The sequence below is a fragment of the Amborella trichopoda genome, chromosome 2 (assembly GCF_054954075.1).
Source record: "Amborella trichopoda isolate Santa Cruz 75 chromosome 2, AtrichopodaSantaCruz75HAP2 v2.0, whole genome shotgun sequence".
In the NCBI taxonomy this organism is placed as follows: Eukaryota; Viridiplantae; Streptophyta; class Magnoliopsida; order Amborellales; family Amborellaceae; genus Amborella; species Amborella trichopoda.
The window spans coordinates 54972999-54993089 of record NC_142337.1 but is presented as its reverse complement, the minus strand read 5'-3'; the positions used below and the strand labels follow the sequence as shown (position 1 = coordinate 54993089).

General features: G+C 37.8%; 1 protein-coding gene across 1 annotated transcript; it reads left to right on the top strand.

Annotated features, from left to right (window-relative positions):
* The first annotated feature begins 7109 nt into the window (after positions 1-7109).
* LOC18431423 (heterodimeric geranylgeranyl pyrophosphate synthase small subunit, chloroplastic) lies at positions 7110-10229 on the top strand. Its single transcript, XM_088860166.1, has one exon. It carries the CDS (start codon positions 8945-8947, stop codon positions 9932-9934), a length of 990 nt encoding a protein of 329 aa, XP_088716292.1. The 5' UTR covers positions 7110-8944; the 3' UTR covers positions 9935-10229.
* Positions 10230-20091: the final 9862 nt, after the last annotated feature.

Sequence of the window (20091 nt, the reverse complement as noted above, 5' to 3'; positions counted from 1 at the left end):
AGCCTTCATGCCATCAAGGTTTTGTATTTAGAGGCATTCAAAGCCTCGACCATCTCGATGCTCGTCCTTTGAAATGGCCAAAGGTGATCTTTAATTCCCTAACGGTAGAGGGTTCTCCTTCCACACCTTAGCACACACAAGAACTGGGAATTGAAGACCTCTGCATTGACCTGGACTCGAAAGCATACACAATTCGCTCTGACACAGCCAATGGTGCTCATTCACTTGTTCGAACACAGGGACGGAATTAGTCAATCACTCCTCTATCTCAAGAATCCCTGGAAGTATACCAGCGACACCTTCAAGTCCAGGTTCCAAAACACAGACACCCGTATGGTGGTTACCTAACCACTCTGCGCGTTCAGTCCCCAACATATTTCTTGCGAGTCCCATAAGGGACACCTCTTATAATATTTCAAAAACCGATGAAAATTTGAAACATGATAAAAATGATAATAAGAAAAAGTAATTTTAAAAAACTACAAACACTCATAATAGCCCATTAACAGTACAAAACACCCAAGATGATGAATCATATAACTCGGACGAAGACTAAGAGAACCAAAAGTTCGAAGAAATCTTAACCTGAGGAACTCATTTCCCATGTTGAGAAGTTCAAGAAAATATTTGATGGTCACTAAACGACTGACAAAATGACTACCATCGAAGAGACAATCGACGTCAACCTTGGAACCGAGAAGGATCTAAGGTTAACCAAGATTGGAACTTCCATATCTCCTGAGGAGCGAAAAGATATGAATTTTTTCTCAAGGAATATCGTGATGTCTACGCTTGGACATACGATGATATGCCAGGGTTAGATTCCACATTGGTGCAACATCACCTAGTATTCTACGAAGGGGCAAGGCCACTAAGGCAAAAACTCCGAAATCAAAAGACCCACCTTGAGCTCAAAATCAAAGAAGAAGTCGATAAACTTCTCAAGGTAAAATTCATCACCCCTGTTGATTACTCAGAATGGTTGGCCAACATAATAGTCGTACCTAAGAAAGATAAGAGGATCCAAGTGTGTATTTACTATAGAGACCTAAACAAAGCATGTCCCAAAGACAACTTTCCCCTACCAAATATAAATACCTTGGTCAACGACATTGTGGGGCACAAGATGTTGTCGTTCATGGACGACTTCTCAAGTTACAATCAGATCCTCATGGTAGAAGAAGACCAGACCAAAACATTATTCATAACGAAATGGGGAACCTACTGCTACTATTTCATACCCTTTGGTTATAAAAAGTACATGGGCAACTTATCAACGGGCAATGACTAGCAGCTTCCACGACTTAATGCATACCATCATGGAAGACTATATTGACGACATCATGGTTAAGTTAAAGGCCAGGTCTGGTCACCTCAGTAACCTAAGAACTATTTTCGAAAGACTCCGAAAACATTAACTCAAACTCAATCCACAAAAATGTGCTTTTGGAGTTGAATCTGGCAAATTACTTGGCTTTATAGTAAGTTAAAGGGGCATTGAGGTGGACCCATCCAAAATACGGACCATCATCAAAATATCCCCTCCCTGGAACATCAGAGAAATCCGTGGGCTTCAAGGTTGCATACAAGCCATAAGGTGTTTTATCTCACAACTGACAGATAAGTGCGCACCCTTCAATAGGCTCCTTAAGAAAGATACCCCATTCATATGGGACAATGAATGGCAAGAGGCGTTCGACCAAATCAATAAGTACCTAACCAAACCTCCTATCCTTAGTCCTCCTAATCCAAACAAACCCCCTGTTCCTATATATATCGGTGAAAGACAAAACCATGGGTGCAATGTTAGGACAATACGAAGACCATGAAAAAGAATAAATCATGTACTACATCAGCAAAACCATGGTCGACTATGAGACGAGATACACGGACGTGGATAAGTATTGCTTAACGCTTGTGTGGGCTATGCAAAAATTAAGACACTATGTCTTATCTCATACAGTCAAGCTCATCCTAAAAAATAGACCCACTCAAGTACCTATTAGAGAGACCAGTCCTAAACGGATGTTTGACAAAGTGGAGAATGCTATTGAGTGAGTTCGAGATTGAATATGTTACTAAAAAATCGGTCAAAAGACAAGCCATTGCTGACTACTTAGCTGAACATGCATTGCCAGATAACAATCCCGTTAATACGGATATTCTTGATGAGGACCTCTTCACAATTGAGTGGTATACTTCGATGGTGCAATGAACGAATACGGGTCAAGTGTAGGGGTTATACTATGCTCACTTGAAAATTTTTTAATGCCAACAGCCATCAGACTGAATTTCCCCGATACCAATAACATTGCCTAATAGCCAGACTCGAGAATGCCATAGAACAGAAAATCTAACAAATACGAGTTATTGGTGACTCGTTGCTTGTCATAAACCTAGTTCAAGGGATTTGGAAGTCAAAGAAGAAAAATTAAAACCCTATCAAGAAAAGGTAGAAAATATGATAAAATATTTTAAGTAGATCACCTTACAGCAAGTAACTAGGGAAACAATCTGTTCGTTGAGACCCTTGTAACCCTTACTTCAATAGTCGTCATTCCTTTAGAAGTCACCACGCTGTCATTTTACATCAGGCACAAGCATGACCATTCCCCACCAAGGATTAAAAAAGAAATAGAGCAAGAAAATGAGAACGATGAGGAAGTGTCTTTCGTGGCCTTAGATGCGGTAGTGAAAGCGAAAACATGATTCCATGATGTGCTGTCCCTGTTGAAAGATGTGTCATACCCCAACGGAGCCATAGAAAAGGATAAGGAAGCCCTTCGAAGGTTTTCTATGAGTTTCCTAATAAGAGATGACCTTCTGTTCTAGAAATCCTTTGACGACATCATTTTGCGATGCTTCGACCATCCATAAATCAACCAAGTATTAACATAATTATACAATGAAGGAGGCCATTTGGGGCAGTTGCCTTAGCCAAAAAAATCAGGTGTCAAAGTTATTATTGAACCACCATGACATATTGTTGAAAATTCATTAAAAGGTGTCCCAAATGTCAGCTTTATGGAGACCTCATCCATGCACTATCAGTACCACTTAACTCAGTACCGCCAGTATGGCCTTTTTTCATGTGGGGTCTTCATATCATCAGAATGATTTCACCAGAAACCTCGAATAACCACAGTTACATATTAACGGCTACAAAATACTTCACAAAATGAGTAGAGGCTGCATCCTTTGTCAAAATTGAAGGTCAGCATGTTGCCCATTTCATAAAGAACAACATTGTATTCAGATTTGGCGTTCCTGAGTCAATCATTATCGACAATGGAACTAATCCTGAGTCAATCATTATCGACAATGGAACTAACTTCAAAAATGAAAGGATCTCTAAGGTGTGCAAAAAGTTTGAGATAACGCAGAAATTATCCACACCTTTCTATCCTCAAGAAAACCCTCAAGAAAATGGACAAGCAAATGCCACAAACAAAAGACTTCTTAGAATTATAGACAGAATAATAGAAGGCGGCAAAGATTGAAACAAAATGCTAAACGACGTGCTATGGGCCTATCGAACAACTGAGAAGGCTCCTACTGACATAACCTCATACTCATTAGTGTATGGTAGGGAGGTTGTGCTACCCATTGAAGTTGAGAGGACGTCTCTTCGAGTGCTTATTCATAAAGATTTCGACAAGGAACAAAATATCGAAGTACGAGTCGCTGCCCTCGATACTCTGGATGAAAAACGACTGCGAGCAACACTATATATTGTAGCTTACCATCGTAGAATCGAGAGGGCATACAAAAGAAATGTTGTTCCTCGACAATTCAGAGAAGGAGACACGGTACTCAATAAGATCTTCCACGCTCCTGCAAATCCATACTCATTAGGCAAATTCAAACTTATTGGGAGGAGCCATTCGTGGTAACCCAAGAGCATGCATGCAATTCTTATAAAATAAAAAATCAAGAGGGGTATGAATTCAACGACCCCATTAATGCAATGTATCTTAGAAAATACTACATGTAACGGGGTAAAAAAAAAGGCAAAAAAAGGGACGTAGTGAAATCCTGAAAAGGCATCACGAGAAAAAAAACAAAAGAATGAAAATAAAGGACATAGTAAAAACCTGAAAAGGCATCATAGGTAAGAAACAAAAGAAAAAGAAAAATAAAAATAAAAAGAAAAAGAGAATGAAAATAAAGGACGTGGTAAATACCAGAAAAGGGCATCATGGGAAAAAAAAAAGAAAAAAAGAAGAAGAAAAAGAATCATCCAAAAAGGAGGTGTTAGTCCAAAATTTCAAGTATGAAATAAGTGCTTGTAAGCCACAATAATACTGCATAAGTAGACCCTGAAGATCGAGACTCCTCCTAATACTGCAAAGGCCAAGGGAAAACGTCAAGTTTTTTGGGCCCTCATGATCTCACAAGTAAATCATTTTCATCATCTTTAAATAAATGAATAATAAATAAAATAAATAAAATGACCACCAAATGGGCCACAAGTGGCAAAAACTGTAAGGCCCATCCCTCTTTGAAAATTCTTTTCAAATTGATTGTTCAAAACACCCATTTTAAAAAATCTTCCCTTTCTAGAAAGGACTTCCTCCATCACTACAAGGGGTTAAACTGTTAGTGGATCTAGCCTCGTTTCTCGAAGCCAACTTCCTATGCCTGTTATGAAGGCTTGAAACGAGTCAGGCACTCCATGGTTGTATTAGTATAACTGCCAACTACCACATATCGGAGATGGGTGAACTTCGCCAATGACGACATTGGCTAGTTTGAGAGCGTTTTATCTCTCGATTGGATCCCCTGAGGCAGAAAGATGTGAATCCATCACCATATGTGTGTATGACGGTCCGATAACCAAAATTTTGGGTCAAAAACCCCATAACTAGAGGGGCTGAGTTCGTCAAAATTCAGTCCGAAAGTGTGTGCAAATAAGTGGTCCTCTACCTTGATGAATTATTTGCACACGTAAAGATTAACAAATAAAACACCCCATAATTGGGGTAGTAGAGCAAAAAGAAATTTTTTTTTTTTGGGTGACACGGGTAGTGTCACCCAACCTAAGAGGGTGTCATCCCCTTCCAAAAAAAAAAAATTTTTTTTTTTGGGCGACCAGCTTGTGTCGCCTAGCATAGGAGGGTGCCATGCCCTTCCAAAAAATAAAAATAAAAATTTACGGGCAACACCCCAGGAAGACACATATTGTGTCCTCCCCTTCAAAACATAAAATAAAATAATATTTTTTTTGGCGACACGGGACACTACTAGTGTCGCCCAGCCCAAGAGGGTGTCCTCCCCTTTAAAAAATAATAATAAATTTCTTTTGGGCGACACAGGCTGTGTTGCCTGAAACAGCCCTTAAAAAAAAAAGAAAAGAAAAAAAAAAGAGATTGTTTTCAGACATTTAATTTTCAAAAGTTTTCAAATACTCCATGGTGACACGAGTCTAAACTGCCAAACAAAATCACAATTAAGAAAACATTAAATTCGTACGACAAAAAATAGTCAAGACAGGAAAACATCTAACCCCATATGATATTAAAGGTCGGGCGTATTCAAAAAATGTCTTGCCCCATATAACATAAAAGGTCGGGTCTATCCGTCTAGCACCGTATGACGTAAAAGGTCGGATGTATCTGTCCATCATTGCATGATGTTAAACTGTTTAGAGGGTTTTATGGTTGCGGGAGCTAAAACCACTGACTAAAAATTTGTTTTTCAAAATATTTTTCTCTTTTCGAAATGATTCACTATATGTCTTGTGTTTTCAAAAACTTTAATTTCTTTGTTAAAATCGTGGTCTGTCCAAAGCTCCGGGTTCCAAAATCCCCCCCTTGTTTTCAAAATTTCTGAAAAGACTTTTAAAAATGAAGGCGCTTAGACACTGGTATATGATGATTACCGTGTCATCTCTCTTTTTATAATTGACCAGGCAAACCTTTTCCTAAAACAAGTAAAACCTGTAGAAGACTTTAAGAAACCCTAAAGGAATCAAAGAACATGTCGGGTTTAAGAATTTGAAATTGGGACAACTCGTGAAGTTAAATGGCATGTCCAGAAAATCCAACTTGAGTTTCAAGCTTGTGTAACTCACCGATATCTCATGTTGAAAACCCTAGGATGAAAATGCCTTAAATGGGTGAACGGGGAACACAATGTCTTGGATGAATAGTTGGTGTACCCTCTGACCCCGAAACGTCAGGATGAAATTTAAAATGTCTGCATTATCTTTACCACTCACGTGTTCTTTGAAGGATTGGGAGCGTTAAAGAGTGTCTACTTCTTTGCCACTCACCTATCCCTTGAAGGACACGTAGTGGCAAAGATGAGCAATTGTAGACACCCCATTTTTAAAACTGATAAATTCTATGATATTCTTGAACCCTTAGGACTACACTATCCTAGTAAACCACTAAACCATAAACCACCATAGTCCATACTGCCTGCCATGTGATCTAGAATTCTACAGAATACCATGTTCTAGTAAAAAAATCATTAAAAATGGCAAAATACCTCGTTTTCACCCAAATTTTGGCAGGCAACATCACAAGAGTCTGTAGATCCCACCAGAACTGGAATTTTATAATTTTGGGCAGATTTGGTCTGAGTGACACTACCAGTGTCGCCCAGACCTGGCTGCCCCAAATTGGTAGTTTCCGCATGCCAACCCCTCCGGAAGCATTTTTGGCCAGGTCTAATGAATCTGGACCATTTGGGTATGGGTGACACTTGTAGTGTTGCCCAAGCATTGGACTACCAAAACGGCAGTCCAGGCTGAAAAATCTTCTGGCTATGGCATGTTACCCATTCTAGACGATTTTCAACTTATAAAAAAATCATTTCCAGATCATTTTAGAGTAGACTCTTTGGAACTGATTATCTTATTTGCCCAGAGAAAACTTTAAGATTGTGAGACTTGAGAAATAAAAAAAACCTGGACCTAGGAAAACCTTAACTTTAGCCCATCTGTAACCCTTAGATTAAGAGATCCACTCAACCAAGCCAAAGCCTAGTCAAAACGTGAAGAGAAACAAATAGGACGCACGACATAAACTCAACCGGTAATGATACGGGCGAGGCATCAAAACATCGGGAGCCCTGAGCCAACTGGCTCGGTCTGATACATTTTTATTCTTTTCTTGTGTGTCTTTTTCTTTTTGTTTATTTTATTAGAATTGAATTAGTTTTATTGCATTTTATGTTGTATTTCGTATTTCGGATCAATGATGGCTCTACCACTGATCTCAAAGAAGATTTGCTCACTTTTTAGTAGGTCTGGCCTCAGATCAGAATTTAATTGTCTCACTCTTTATCACTTTTTAAAAAATCAGTTTATGGTACTGATCTGAGGGATTTTCTTCTAAAAATCTCTTCAATTTACATCATAAACAAACATAGTGTCTAAGTGAGTCGACATGCAAACCTTAGAACACCTTGTTTTCAACTTTAGAACGCTATTATCTAATTAGATTTTTGAGGTGCACCTTACTTCGCAACCTTGAAAAAACTTTTTCCTTTCGAAAATCCTTATACATATTTGTAACTTCTTCATACTAATTCTATGATTGATATTCGTCGTAGGGTCTCTTCACAACTATTTGGACAACTTTTAAATCTTCTCCATACTTAATTCTATGATTGATCTTCGTCTATAATTTTCCACTCACTATAGAAGGAACTCACGTTGTTCTTATCACCTAGGAAAAACAACGAAAAAATCAGGAGCCACGTTATTCTTGCTTCAGACAAGCACATCATATCCATGTGGCTTCAAACCATGTTAACCCATTCCTTTCTTTGGGCAACTCTCCACGTCCACAAACTTATACATGTCGAAGTTGGACGTGGATGGCCATGAACTCCTTCCTTTCCTAGTCAGCCCACGGTGATGAGGATACATCCATGTGTTTGTTTATATTCACATAACTCAAATGATTTCTTACTTCCGTGGGAGTATACCATGCATTTACTCCCTCAGGCAAAATACCTGGGACTACCGTTTAGATTTTAGATTTTGGGGATGTAATCTATACAACCTATAGAATAAGGAAAAAGTTTATATAAGGATACAACCTTATAATGTAGAACTACGAATGCACCTAAAAAATCCATTAGAAAAAGGTAGTTTTAATGTTGAAAAACCCTTTGATTGATCATCTTGACATCGAGATGTATGACCATGAAAAATAAAAAGATTTTAAATCTTAAAAATAATACATATTATCTACACCGTCCATTTTTAAGATTCCATATGTTTATAGATCTACTTGATTTTAACCATTTTTGAAATTTAAAATTTTATAATTAGATATAAAAATAAATTATGAGATAATCCTAAGAACAATTTAAATCAAAATTATATACCATGATAAAATTTGAAGGTGCACCTTACCTCCACAGCTCTGGATGCATCCCTATGCCAATTGCACCCATAGAACAATGTCAGCCAAAAGAGTATAAGAAGTAAACTCATTCTAAAAATAGCAATAATACTAGTGTCTCAAGGTTGAATAGAGACCGCCTAACTTTTTGAATGCTAGATCTAAGAGTCACAAAAATTAAAATTTAAATCTGTAAAATTAATCACCTTTATATAGTTTCCATATTTTTAGACTAAAAAATCGACCTAGGTATTTTAACTGAGGTAGTATATGTACAGTATACTCCCACATGAGCATTATATGCGCGGTCTCCAAATAAAACATGATCCATGCTTTCGAAAAAAAGTACGGCATGTCACATACATGCCTTACTTCACTGCCTCTATATGGGTACAACCCTTTCGCCCCTGCCAATCATCCTCAAATTTTCTCTCCCTCACTGATCCCTCCCCTTCCTTCTCCTCTGGTTTTGCTCTCTCTCTCCCAGTTCTTCCCCTTCTCTTTCTCTTGCTTTCCCTCAACTGGTTTTTTACAGTCTTCCTCTCACTCCATTCATTTTCGACTCTATCAAAACCATCTCTCTCATGGCATTCATCTCACTCCCAAACTGCACCAACCTAGCTCCTAAAATCCCCCAAGTCCACCGCCGCTCCCAGTCAAAACCCCGGGCCTTCGCCTCCCTCCCCCCTACCACAAACACCCCCACCACCATAGACCTTCCTGCGTACCTCACCGCGGTCTCCTCGAACCTTGACGCTCAAGTCTCCCACACACTCCCCCTCCAGCCCCCGCATATTGTCCACGCTCCCATGCGCTACTGCGCCCTCTCCAACCCCACCCCCCTGGCCCCTGCAGTCTGCATCGCTGTGGCCAGCGACCTCTTCGGTGTCCCTCACCCCACCGCCCTCATCCCCGCCCACGCCCTCCACCTTGTCCATGCCGCCGCCCTGATGCACGAGGACATGCCCGCCCTCCTCGATCGCACCACTCGCGCGAACCGCCCCACCACGCACATTAAGTTCGCCCAAAACGTCGCCATCCTCACTTACGACGGCCTTGTCCCCTTCGCATTTGCTCACATCGCCGAATCCAACCTCCCCGCCGACATCTCGCTGCGCCTCGTAGCAGAGATTTCAAAGGCGATGGGATCACAAGGGTTCGCCTCCGGCCAATACATGGAGGCTCAAACCCTGAGCTGGGCCGATGGTTTCTTCGACAAAGACTGTGCGGATCAAGTGCATAGCATGAAAATGGGAGTTTTGGTTGAGTGTGGGGCGGCCTGTGGGGGTATTGTAGGAGGCGCAAAAGATGAAGAGATTGAGAGGCTGAGAAAGTACGGCAGGGCATTGGGAATTATGTATCAGATCCTTTGGGATATTAAAGAGAAAGAGAGAGGGGGGTTTGGAAAGGCTAGCTATGCGAGGGGTTATGGGGCGGAGAGAGCCATGGAGGTGGCGGAGGAGATGGGGCGTGAGGCTCGAAAAGCTTTGGAGGGTTTCGATCCACAGGGGACACAGCTTTTGGAGGGCTTTGCCGATTGTGGTGCTGCCGCTCATGTTGGGGTGGGCCTCTAATGGTGCTGCCGCTCATGTTGGGGTGGGCCTCTAATGATGTTTTCATTTGGTCTGCTGGATATTCGGATGGTATTATGAATTGGAATTGGAATTGGAATTGGAATTGGAATTGGAATTTGAATTGAGCTGCAGTCAGAGTGGTATTTGCCTTTTACAAGTAAAGTGGAATTTGTGGTACACTTTCTTTTTGCCGTTCTTTCACTGCCTGTACTCCAAAGTTAATTGGAAACCTGTGCCGCCCAACAAATATCACATGCTGCACGTAATGCAACGTGTTACATACTTTGTTATAAAAGTGGAAAGTTGGCAGCCGTCCTCACCGTTCATTAATTTGGATGGTGAGGATTTATTTGATGAAGTCAATGGAAAACCAGGGCACCTAGGCCCTGCTAAAACCCGCCCTTTTCTTCTGACATCTTATTTTTTGAGTCCCGTTTTTTTCCTCTCTATTCCTTATCTCAATCAGTGTCGGAAAAAAAATAGGGCTGTTCAAATAAATTCCAACTAACCGGTTAGATCCGAACCGATTACATGAATCAGTTAGGGATTTAAAAAAATAAAATAAAATTCTAAAAATAAAATATTTTATTGGTAATGTATTTTTAATGTTGTTTTTTTCATTTTTACATTATCCTATGGTTTTTTAAAAAATACAAAAATACCCTAGCATATATCGATTCTCTAAAATGCTTTTTTTTTTATTAGTAAGATCGATTCTCTAAAATACTTTTTTTTTTTATTAATTTTCGACTTCATTTAGATGTGTATTATTTAATTATGTTTTAAATATATTTTTTATATTTTATTAAATTTTTTTTATATTTTTTTAACACTTTTCTGCCTGTCTAAGATTTACCCGATTAGACCAGTTGAACTGCCTTTGGGTATTTCCAGTTAACCGATTTGATTTTTCCTACACAAATCTCAATTGTCTCTCTCATCTCATCTCAGATAAAGGAGGGGCAACCCCTTCAATGATGAATCATCGCTTTCTATGACTCTCACGTCCAAGAAAAAACCCTAGCCCCTTGGTACAACTCTCTCTCTCAAAACCTAGCAATAGTGAGTGAGTTTCTCTATAAATCTCGCTATTAGTAAGAGGGAGAGAAAAAAGTTCGACCCCTTTTCTCCTTTAACCAGCTTGATTGAAATATGATCTCCAACATGTTTTGGCTTGAATCCTCAGAGCCCATTGCTATGGCTAAGAAAAACAAAGAAACATGAAAAAATAGCATAGAGAATTCATATGAAATTGAATGAACGACTAATGCGATATTGTCAGGTTGATATATATTTTTATTTATTTATTTCACTCTTTTTTTTTTTCTTTTGATAAAGATCACTTATAAGTAGTTTTATTACAATAAATATTGCTTCAAAAAAAATAAAACTAACAAATCTAATATCTTAAAAACCTTGATGCCATTAAACCAATTTTTTTTAAACAAAGAAAATATCAACAAGTCTTATATGCTTAAGAATATAAAAACAATATAATTAAATATGACAAAAAAACAAAAAGAGAGTGCTGGAGATTATCGAGCTTATCACACTCCACATCGAGTCACCACCATCCGATGGTGCTGGATCAACGATCAACCTTCAATCTTAATCGAAAAGCAAGTTTAGGCCAAGCCCTTTAATAGAACTATGAACTTCTTTATCGCAAATCTCAAACCCGTAGATAAATCCCTTTAGCAACCTAGTTTTAGAAAATTAGGTCTCTTTTCTTCGACAACCTTATAGTTTAAAACCCCAATGAGAGATCAGCGATCATGAGAGAGTTGAGAGAACCACAATGAGAGAGATATCAAAGATGAGAGAGTGGGCGTACCCCTTTGGATCGATAGAGAAACAAAACTTTCTTAAGATAGAGATAGAAATTCTGAGTGAGGCGTGCCCCTTTGTGGGATAAGAGAGAAAGATGAGAATTAGGTGTAAGAGATAAGATGTAGAGATTTTCGATAGAAACAATCCATTTTTATAGGCTTTGAACAAGTTTATAGTTTTTTAGGGTTTTTCTTTGGCTTGCCCTCTTGTGAGATTAAATATGAAATATTGATCTTGAGTGACTTGTGGGGTGAGAGATTTGAGACATCCATTCCATAAAATGGTTATCAACATTTTGGAAGGTGCTAGAACCTTTAACCCCCATTCCTAGTTACCAAAATATCCCCCTTTCCTAGTTACCAAAATTATGGACAAGTCTTCTCATGCTTTCCAAAAATCCATTGAAAGCTTCCTCAGAGCAAAGTCTTTCGAAAACACTTCAAGCTTTAAGAAAATTTCATTAGGGTGGGGTGTGCCACCCTAGGTGGTATTTCATAGGCCCCACCCACATGCAATGGTGGGCCCATTAGCATATTGGGCTTCCCATGCAATATTAAAATTATTAAAATTAATTATATGATAATCTATAAAATGGAATTTGAATATTTAAATCAATCTAAAATAAATATATCTATTTTTATAAATCCAAATTTGATAAATAAAATCTCCAGAGATCTAGAAAAATTCAAATGATAATTCGAAAAATCATATATCATTAAAACAAATATAATTAAATTTATTAGATGGAAAAAAGATCTATATGATCTAGAAATTAAATAAATAAACGCTAGAGCACTCCACCTTTAACTGTGGACCACGGTCCACACTTGTTTTATCAAATCTACCCAAAGTTTCTTATGACCCACAGTCCATACAGGGGCTCATTAGTGGGTCACCAAAGTCTGGCCAATCAGCCAAAGAGTCGTAATATCAGTTTGTGGATTTCGGGTTCTCTCCTAGAGACATATCAAGGTCATCTAGACCTGATGCGACCACAGCTCCTATGGCGCATAGCGGTCTCTGTCGCATATGCATAAACTTCAACCTAAAAGATGGTTCGCTTTATCGAAATAGCTATCATTACGTATGCCGTGTAATGGCTCGCGGATGAAGCTTTGGCCCCCGTCTCTGAAGGCTACCATCACACAAGGGTCACACAGTCACTTGGCTGACTCATCCGGGCATACTCCAACCTCATAAAGGGATGACCTATTAGAACCCTTATCAGATAATTTCTTATGCCCAGGTAACATAGGTTTTTCACAACCGACTGCCCTAGCTCGTCAAGCTCAGTCCGGTATCAGCATAGCTTAGGATGGTCCATGAGAGACTATACTCTCATTGAGTTCATGTTCCACTATATTATTTTATTTTACAAGCACTCATAAGACCTTTAATGACCACACTCACCCAACAGAAACTAAGGTCTTCTCTCTATATCTACCAGAGAAATATGATAAAAGTGAGCTCAAATTAGATGAACTGAATCCACCAAAAAGATAATACGGATAGTGGATAAATGAGCTCTCTCTCTCTCTACATGCAATGTGAAGCCAAAACCGATGAAACAACACATATCGAAGTCAACTGAAATGCGAAAAGAAAAAATAATAAATTCGTTAGTCGTAGGCCTAAGATTTAGTAGAAATAAAGAAGACTCGTAGGCCTAAGATTTAGTAGAAATAAAGAAGATTCCAATTTCAACCCAAGATGCAAAGCACTTAAAATATGACAAATACTAGGTAGTATTCATATATAAATCTACAATTTCATTTATTTGACATAGGAAATAGAAGCCAAAATCCCTACTCCATGAATCTACATTTTCTAAGCTCTTTACCTTCATATCTCTCCTATCATACCATGCTCCATGCCCATAATAGAGACTGCAAAACTAAAACCCTAATTCCTTGAATCTTCTCTAAATTGTTATTATTGACTTTATGAACTTTAGAGAGCGCAAATTAAACCCTAAATCCTTGAATCTCAATTGTTTCTAAATTGTTATTAGTGACTCATTAACTTTTATATAACTTCGAGATGAAGACTAAAGCAATAGCCCTCCATACTTTATTATCCTATCTCTTTTAATCGGGGTTTTTCTCGATTGAGGATGGCTGATCCTAAACCAACCTATTGAACAAAAGTTGCAGCCAATACAATGTAACAAATTCAGCTGTATTCTTTGTGAATTTGAATGCTTCTTTGTCAGAGATAAGGAACCAGCTGAGTAGAAAGAGTTTCGTGATAGGGTAGCAGGTGAAGGGCACCGACCCTGTTTCCTTTATCGGGGAGTGTGCAAGATCTGCATCGTCTAAATATATGGATGGTGCTGATGGCTGCAACCCAACTTTAATAGATAGGGGTGCAGCCTTACGGAAACTACATCCTCTAAAAATTAGCCAACCTAATTGGAACATAATCGTCGAGGCTGGTCCAATTCTACCTAAATATGACGTTGTTAGAGAACCGGTCCAACTTTATTTTTTCATATAAATTTTCTTTTCCCTAAATTTTTTTAATTTTTATACGTCGGTTCACTAGGCCGGATAGCCGATCCGCCGATCCCGACCAGCTTTTTGGAGGGGTGATCCGGGTTGTTGAGCTGTGTTTTAAACATTGCTATATACAAAGGCAAGCATGTTTTTCTCCAGGGAAAGCACACCAAACACGGCATAATGATCCTACGATGCATTCAAAGGCACATTTGTTTCGCCAAATGGACTTAACTTATTTCCAGCTTTTATTTCTTTCACGAGAAAGCAAATCGATTGCAGTGGATGACAAAGTGAGTTCATTTTCTTAAATGATGAGAGCAAAATCAACTAGGGTTTGTAGGGCTAGCGGGTCGGATCTGAATTGGGCCTATCCTTGACCAAACCCAACCTGTATCCTTATAGGGCAGGCTTGTATGGGCTCATAACTCAAGAAAGAAAAAAAAAAAAACAAAAGAAAAGAGAAATAACAAGGACGGGGTAGATGTCGCTCAGGCGTTAGGCTAGAGTCCGAGGTTTTTTTGGTCAACCAGGCTGGGGTGGCCCGCCTGTCCATTATCACCCTACAGATCTTTTGAGCATTTTTTGGGCGAAGGAACTCTTTTCGAGTGTCCTGCAAACTCAGCTAGTCTAACTCCGAATCGTCTGATCAAATCGAAACTTGGCATTGGTCAATCCTGTTTTGGCCGGTTTTTACTGTCAAGCCGAGTATTTAAACAAAATTAAAAAAATAAAATCTTAAAAATAAGAGATTTGTTTGTAATATGTTTTTAAATTTTTTTGGAAAAAATTTCGTATATAACTCTAATTTCTCATATTATTTCATAGTAGACCCTCATTCTATTTTTCTTTTAAGCGACATAAAAAACCCTTAAAGATTTCACCATACGCCCTCATCTCGTATCTCTTTATTTTATTGACTTTTGATCATAAAAATTAGCCTCCAAAAAATATTTTTATACCATTTCAACTTAAAAACGAGTGGAAAGGAAAAAGATAGTTAAAAAAGTTTTTGGGATGAAATGATATAAAAAATTTGTTAGGCCTAATTTTTATGGTAGGGAGATAAGAGATAAGAGGTACGTTGAAATCATTAAGGGTTTTGTTATGCCGCTTGAAAGAAAAACAGAAAGATGATCTATTATGAAATAATATGAGGAATTAGGGTTCTATATAAAAATTTTTCGAATTTTTTTATCATTTTGACAAAGATTGGAAAGTGTTTTGGCCGTGGATACGAATTTTCATATTTTGCTATCTTTTTTAAAAATTTTCAAAATTACCCCTATACACAAATTGATTTTTTAAAATCTATTTCTTTTCACTATTTTTAACTTCAATTGGAAGTGCTTTGTTTAATCTAAGCTTTAAATATATCTTTTTTATTTTTTATATTCTTTTATTTTTTTTGATACTTCCAGTTCGATTTTTCTAGCACTCCTCTTCCCACAATACGCCAAGCGAATAATCGCCTGCCCACGATTGGTTTTCATATATTACCTTGCGATCGGGGCCACTTGTAGCATCGATATTTGCCAAACTGTCCTTTTGCTTTTGCGTGATCTTATTTTTATATGGAGATCTATAAAGGGCGGGTTTTTTGCACTGTACGCCAGCGCCTTTCTTGACCATCGGATGTTACAACGAACGGTAAGGAAAAATGCTGGTGAACTGAATACGAGTGACTAGTGTAACGTACTTTCCTTTTTAATATTGCATCCCATTTGATGGCAGCAGAAATGTAAAATTATTTGTGAATATTTTATTGAGCAAGTATACTATCCCATCCCATGGAAGCATATATACTATGCATTTATGCCCTCACGCAAACACCTATTTTGAAAGATCATTTTACTCTAAAATTTTGGAAACCACATAACAATTATTAGATATTTATTTAAAAAAAAAAAAATTTGAATTTTGAATTTTGAATTTTGTGACACTTAGATCTACTCTTCAAAAATTGGACATGCTCTTTTCAATCATGAGGCATTATTTTTCTTCATCTACATGGAGAGGTTATTTCAAAAAATAAAATTTAACTTTATGGTTGCATAGACTACATCCCCAAATTTTGAGATTAAAAGGTGTACCAAATCATGTGTGGTCCCTTCATCCATGCTATTTGTTTTGTGCACGACACTTGTGGAGCCTGAGCTTTGGTTCCCGAAATAGCCTCAGTGCTGATACCTTTATTTCTTTACATTATCCTTGCTCATATTTAAGGAAAAACAATTTCTTTAGCCATGCGGTTTGGCCCTCACTTGATGATGCTCTTGCGATACGTTTCGGGCATACAAAATGCCAGTTCATAGAGGACCCTGTGTTAATGACAAACAAGATGGTCACGTACCCTCTCAATGTTTATCCGGAACACCTAGATCGATCGAGGTAATTTTTTAGAATCAGGAAATCCAAATAGCTTGGAGCATAACAAAAACAGAAGAACTTAGGAGGCTTTCAAAAAATAAAAGTTGTGTATACCCTTGAATATGACTAAGAATAGCTATTCCATATTCATTTACTTTTTAAATAGTGAGAACTATTCATTCGTTTTTTCCTATTCATTTATTTTTTATTGAAAAAGATGTGAAGTGGTTGTTATTCACTTACTTTTCTTTTATAGGATGTAAGTAGGATTTTATATACTTTTTTATTTATTTAATTTGATGTAAAAGAAGAAGAAAAATCCCCTCCTGAAGCCTATAAATTATACCCATTGCAGTCTATTGAAGCAAGCGAGTTATAAAATTAAATTTGTCTTTTAAGTGATATCATTTTATTGGTACGTTAATCCGAGTGCCCGACTATCCTTTAACTTCTAATCGGGCAAAACCAATCATATCTGTTAAGACCAATAATTCTGCTGTTGTTCCTTCGGCAGATACTGATTCTATCACCATTTTGGTTACAGCCCCTAGCAAGGCTGCCAACTATGCATTGCACATAACATTTTTGCTTATTTTTAACCTGTAGCATTCAATATGAAAATCATTAGATAGCATTTCAAAATCATCTATATTGGTTAATTTTCTCCTTGATAATAGTATTATATCCAATGTAGTGTGGCTTGGATGGCTGGCCACAAGTTCGGTAGAAGCCTTTTCTCTGAGCTCAATTAACCCCCGATATTTGATGTAGTTTTTCAATAAACTAGTGGTATCATGCCTTTTTCAAGTAAAGTCGAATTGTGGTACTCTGTTTTGCCTTTCATTTCTACACTCCAAATTTAGTTGGAAACCCACCCCCTCCACCAAATATCACATGGTGCGCCTATTGTATATGATACATATCAAGGTATTAACAATTAGCCAACCGAATCGGAACATCGGGAATTGTTGGGGCGGTCCAATCTGCCTAAATATGAGGTTGTTTGAGAATTGGTCCTACTTTATTTTTTCATATAAAATTTTTTTTTTCTAATTTTTAAATTTTTTATTCATTGGTTCACTAGGCCCGATTGCCAATACCGCAATCAGTCGATCGTGGCCAGTTTTCTAAAGGGGCGATCCGGGTCACATAGCCGTGTTTTTAAACCTTGCTACGTACAAAAGAAGGCATGTTTTTTTTTTTTTTTTTGTTTTTTTCCGGTAAAGTACACCAAATGGGGTGTAATGCGCCTCCGATGCATTCAAAGGCACATTTGTTTCGCCGGATAGACTGCTGACATTCTGCTTTATGAGAAAGTGAGTTCATTTTCTCAAATGACTCGGAGAACAAAATAAAATTGGATTTATAGAGCTAGTGGGTCGTATTTGAACTCCTATCCTCCCAAGCCCAGCCTGTAGGGTTGGCTTGTCGGGGCCTTGGGACTCATTGGAAAAAAGAAAAAACAAGAAAAAAAAGAAGAAGAAAAATTACAAAGCCGGAATAGATGTTGCTCTGGCGTTAGGCCATATATTATGACTTGAGTCCTAGTTTTTTTTCGGCCAACCCGGTTGGGGTGGCCCGCCCTGCCCATTATCACCCTAACATCGATTCCTGGTGCACTTGTACTTTAATATCCTCAAATCATTGCGTTGGATAAGATCACCCTAACAATCTTTGTTAACAATTCATTGGGCAAAAGAACTCTTCCCTGGTATTTATAAATTCAACCGGTCTAACAGGGAACCGGTTGGTCAAATCGGAATTGGGCACTGGTTGATCCGGTTTTGGTTGTCCGATCGGGTATTTTTGGACTTGTTGGGACCTACCCGGTTAGAGAAGTTTAACCATGCCATTTGCCAGTTAATTGGACCCGGTCCTTGGCCGGTTTTCCAAGCTGGTTTGATTTATCGAACACTACTCTTTTTTTCTTAGTTTTATTTTTTCTTTCTCTTTTTTTATTTTTATTTTTATTTTTTTGACGATCAATTACAATATTATTGCTTTCCCGCTACTCTTCCCACAATAGGCCACGTTGGCTTCCCCGTCTGGTTTCCATAGATTTCCTTGCGATCGGACATCGGGGCCACTTGCAGCATCGATATCGTAAAACTGTTTTTGTGCTTTTGCGTGGGCTCATTATGTGGTTTTTCTTTGGGGATCAATAAAGGGTGATTGTAGGATGTTACAACGGACGGTGAGGAATGATGCTGGTGAGCGGAATATGAGGGACTGGTGTAACATACTTTTCCTTTTCATATTGTATTCTATTTGATGGCAGGAGAAATTTAAAATTATTTGTGAATATTTTATTGAGCAAGTATACTATCCCATGGAAGCATATACTATGCGCCTATGCCCTCACGCAAAACACCTATTTAAAAAGATTATTTTACTCTACAGTTTTGGGAACCACATAAGAATAACTAGATGATTTTTTTAAAAAAATATATTATATTTTGTATTTTGTGAAACTTAGATCTACTATTAAAAAATTGGACATGCTCTTTTCAATCATGAGGCATTATTTTTCATCTGAGAGTTTATTTCAAAAAACAAAAAAAATTTGATTGAGATTGGTTTATGGGTTGTACAGATTATATCCCCAAAATTTGTGATTAAAAGGTAATCTTAGCATATGTTATACCTGAGGGAGTAAATGGATAGCATACTGTTGCAGGCGTAGAAAACCTTTTGGCATTTTATTATGAAAAAATTTCAAGTGACGATACGCTTTTCCTTTGTCGCCATTACCCTGGAGAATCTGGAGCACAGTTATCCACTAAATCATTTGTGATCCCTTCCTTCATGCCATTTGTTTTGTGGAGGATGAGCTTTGGTTCCTGAAATAGCCTTGGTGCTGCTACCTTTCTTTATTTATATCATATGCAAGGGAAAAACAATTTCTTTAGCCATGTGTTTCGGCCCTCACCTGCTGTATGTTTTGGGCTTACAAATGTCTTTTTGTCGAATGAAAAGTGTATAGAAAAGATCTTTTAAGACTTATAAATTATATAAAAATAATAATAATTCAATTCCTAAAAGACCGGGTTTTGCTTGCAGGCAAGATGGTCATGTAGCATCTCAATGTCCATCCAAAACACCTAGATAGATAATGACAGTTTTTCAGAATGAAGAAATGCAGATGGCTTAGAGCATTACAGAAAACTAGAGGAGGCTGTCAACAAAGAAAATGTGCATAGACGAAAAACTTGATGAGGTTTTTAAAGAAGAAAATATGTATGTCCTCCAAGGTGACTGATAAAGACAGTCGTACAAAAAATCCTATTGAAGAAGACATAAAACATTGAAGTGAGTTTTACTATCCACTTACTTTTTGTATAATACTATTATTGATTAGCTTTTCATTATTCATTGGCTTTTTGAATAGTGCAAACTATCCAATAGCTTTTTAAATAGTAAAAACTATTTATTAGCTTTTTTCTATGGAAAATTGTTTTATGC

What these genes read in the sequence shown, in the direction of transcription:
- LOC18431423 (XM_088860166.1), top strand. Translation starts at nt 8,945, where the DNA reads ATGGCATTCATCTCACTCCCAAACTGCACCAACCTAGCTCCTAAAATC.